This window comes from Nematolebias whitei, chromosome 8 (assembly GCF_014905685.2).
Source record: "Nematolebias whitei isolate Nwh7 chromosome 8, NemWhi1, whole genome shotgun sequence".
Taxonomy (NCBI): Eukaryota; Metazoa; Chordata; class Actinopteri; order Cyprinodontiformes; family Rivulidae; genus Nematolebias; species Nematolebias whitei.
The window spans coordinates 21,718,251-21,721,785 of NC_056505.1; the positions used below are offsets into that span (position 1 = coordinate 21,718,251).

General features: G+C 41.9%; 1 protein-coding gene across 1 annotated transcript; it reads right to left on the reverse strand.

The window, feature by feature from the left end:
• Positions 1-645: 645 nt before the first annotated feature.
• slc14a2 (solute carrier family 14 member 2) lies at positions 646-3,242 on the reverse strand. Its single transcript, XM_037680105.1, has 8 exons — positions 3,074-3,242; positions 2,542-2,731; positions 2,294-2,422; positions 1,868-2,060; positions 1,622-1,769; positions 1,331-1,465; positions 1,142-1,191; positions 646-1,053 (listed from the first exon to the last, which is right to left on the reverse strand). Exons 1-8 carry the CDS (start codon positions 3,240-3,242, stop codon positions 646-648), a joined length of 1,422 nt encoding a protein of 473 aa, XP_037536033.1.
• Between the last annotated feature and the right edge of the window lie 293 nt (positions 3,243-3,535).

The window sequence follows — 3,535 nt, forward strand, 5'->3', positions numbered from 1 at the left end:
GCTGTTTATATTATATTCTACCATGTTGTTGTTCAATATCTCTCTTTAGGACATTGTAAATATTATAATTACTTTTTTCCTTTTTGAGACTTTTTTTGTGTACCCTTATTGCATGCTTTTTGTATTTTCTTGTTGGTTAGTTCTTTGATTTTTTTAGCGAGTCAAATCGGTTCTTCTCATCCTGAGCATTTCATTGTACTGTTAACCCTGTGTTAAACTTGCATATGACAAATAAACACAACTTGAACTTGATCTCAACTTGAACTTAAAGGAGGTTTGAAATGCTCTCTGTTCCTGGCCATTTTAAATCACAGCAGTTATTTGATCAAGCTGAATAATTAATTTTACATGTCAACTTTTCTTGTTTCATGTTCAGCTTTATGAAGGAACTGAAGGTAACAGTGAATAAACAGAATTAGACATGATTAACTGCTTACAAAACTATAAAAAAATAAGATATATTACCAACTCTTTATAAAAAAAAAAATACAAAGTACAAAAAGTCATTAAAACCTCACCCTAAATTGAACTCAGGTAAACAAAAGGAGAAAAAAAAGACTAATTACAAAGTCACATAAAAATATTTACAGCAATCATTATTTACATCCTCAAATTGGCAACATTTGTGTTTTTAGTAATGCAGTATTACAAATAATCAGCAATAATGACTTCAGTGAATTCATTTCTCCTGTTTCTTTCTCCTTCAGTGTCCTGCACATCTGCTGCAGACTCTCGGTCTTCAGCTTGCGTCTCTTTATTGATATTGTCTTCTTTCCCCTCCTCCATCCTCTGCAACTCCAGCCTCAGTTGATTTTTCTCGTTTAGGATCACCTCCTCCTTGATGACTCTCTGCTGCTCCTCTTGCTCTTTCCTCTCCTTCTCAGCCTTTTCCTCTTTCTCCTGCTTCTTCAGCTTCCAGTAGAAGGCCAAGTTCTTCTCAGGATAGGTGACTTTAGCCAGCGGCAGCTTGAATATTCGTTTGGTCCCTGTAGTTAGGAGGAGGAAGGTGAGGGCAGAGAGGCAGAAAGGCCATGTGCACGCCGGAAGACCGAACTGTGGATAGATCGCAATAAATTACATTTTGTAACAAACTTGTAGGTTAATAAATACAGTGGATTAAACTGAAAGGCTGAATATTTACTGTGGACATGATGTTGGCAATGGCTGAGCCGAGATAGGCGCAGAAAAAAGCTGCAGAGAAGAAGAGAGCTGGTTGGGATTACAGATTACAGATACACACTTCATAGTTGCTCATGATGTCATGATGACTCACGCCCATTTCTTACAGATTAGCTGCACTTTAAGATAAAGTTTTTATCTCTCTACTCACCACATGTGATGGCGAGCAGATGCACCTGCCAGGTGAGCGCGTAAAACATTCCTCCTATGGCGATGCAGGCCAACACACAGTTGTAGCCCCACAGGCCAAAATAAATGTCTTCAAACGGAGCTGCTAAAGCCAAACCTGAAACAACAAAACAAGTCTTGATCTTGTCACTCTCATTCCTGCTAAGTACTGATACTGAATCTATTGTGTAACCACACAGGGACACACAGTATTACTGCATACATTACTTTACAACCCTCCAAAGGTTTCACCGGGGTTTGTGTGTTCTCTCACCTGACACCATGCCCACAGCAGATCCCAGAACAGCATGAGCACAGGTGACAGGGGAGGAGATGAAAAGAGAGATGATGAACATTCCTCCTGTCCAAGGGTTGTCACAGCCATAAACCTGCCCTATTCCTACAGGTACTGACATGAACAGCTGCAAAAGGTAATGATATTTGTAAATGCAAGAGTCACGAGTGTGCTTCCAACAGGGCCAACTTGCTTTGTTAAGACAGATTACAGCTGTTTACTGACCTTTGACACATTGATTTCAGACCAGGTGATGTTGGGGAACTCGGAGCGTGGCTGAATGAGCACCTGGGGGAAGTGGTGGTTATAGTGGCCGGTGGCGACCATGTGCAGACATACTAGGATGTTGAAGGGCAGCGTGAACACTGGCAGATCCCAGCGGCTGTTTATCGATGCCAGGGCACTGGACACAATTGGGCTAAAGCACAACATTGCAGTACGTCATCACCTGGGTTAAAGGTGCACATGCACAAAATGATTCAATGACTTGTTTGTTTCAAGCATCTCTCTGTTTTATCATTAGCAAATCTAAAGTCTTGCTTCCATTATAGCTGACTGAGCAATTAAGTAGAAAAACTGCAACTTGAATCCACTTTTTCCGTTTTTTCTACCTTTTTTAAAATTATTGTTCAGCCATTTCTGGCAGCTTACCACATCATGGACATGAAGACATTTGGCAGCAGAAGCCACCAGTACCAGTTTCCGGTGTTGGAGAACACAGCCATCAGCAGACCCACCAGGATGCCGTTGTATCCATACAACCCTGCAGCTATAGCACCCCTGAGGAAAAAAATCATCAAAGCTGATTGATTTCCATGGTTCAAAGCAAAGCTGAGCTGCTTCTTCTTTGAAATGTGCTAAATTACTTGATTCAGTTCAGCTGTAGTCTGAGTTTGTACCTGTTTTGTTGCAGGATGAGAGCAGAAATAGTTGCAAAGAGCGTGCCCACAAAGCCATTGAGGGCCCACCAGTAGTTTTGCAAAATGAGGCCCCCAAAGATGATGAGTCCACTCAGAGGATTGTTGACGAACATCACCTGGGATGCTCCTCGCAGAACCCAGTCCAGCAGCTGCAGCAAGAAAAACCGTTCTAGGGAAATACAGGTGGGAACCGTTTGTGAGATTTGAATCCAAAAGGCAGCGTGAGGTTGAGGAACGTTTCCACTGATAAACACGTGAAACTGATGGTTCAGTGCTGCTCAGGTACCCTTCAGCCTCAGATATAACACATTATCTCAGGGTAATAACCTCTCCATGCCTCAGAGCTCACCTTAAGAGCTCTGCTTGAAGTTCCTGTGATGATTTATTATTAATGTTTGACTAAGTTTATTCATCCATTACTTATGAAGTCTCCATACCTATATGTCAAGTTATAGGACATTTACACAATTCCAGACTATCACTGATGCATGATGTCTCTAATTTGACTCACTTTCCATCCATTTTCCAAATGCCTCCATGTCCCCTGAGAAGTAGGACACGCCCTTGAGAAAGCAGGCCTTGGTTCTCTGCAGGGCAGTGACTCCTGCAGGTCTAGCTTGGCCGTCCCTTCCATCTTCCTGGGAGGGGCATTGCTCAGACTGGAGGTTAGGGTGTGCCATCAGGGGCTGGAGCTCCTGGACAGGTCATCAGGTTAGAAATTTTGTTTTGAAATGACATAAACTGTGAGAATCTTAGAAAACAAGCATTAGAGCGAGGTCGGCTTACAGTAAAAACAGGAGAGTTGCTGGAAGAGGAGGCAAGAGAAGAGCGGCTGATATTCTTGGGAATATCCTGAAAAGAAAAGAAGCAAAATTGTTACTCAGCAGCAAACTTTACAGTGTTTGCAATGAGTCCTAAAGATTTACAGATGAAAACAGTTCATGCCGTGTTATTTAAAGGTTTTCACAACTTT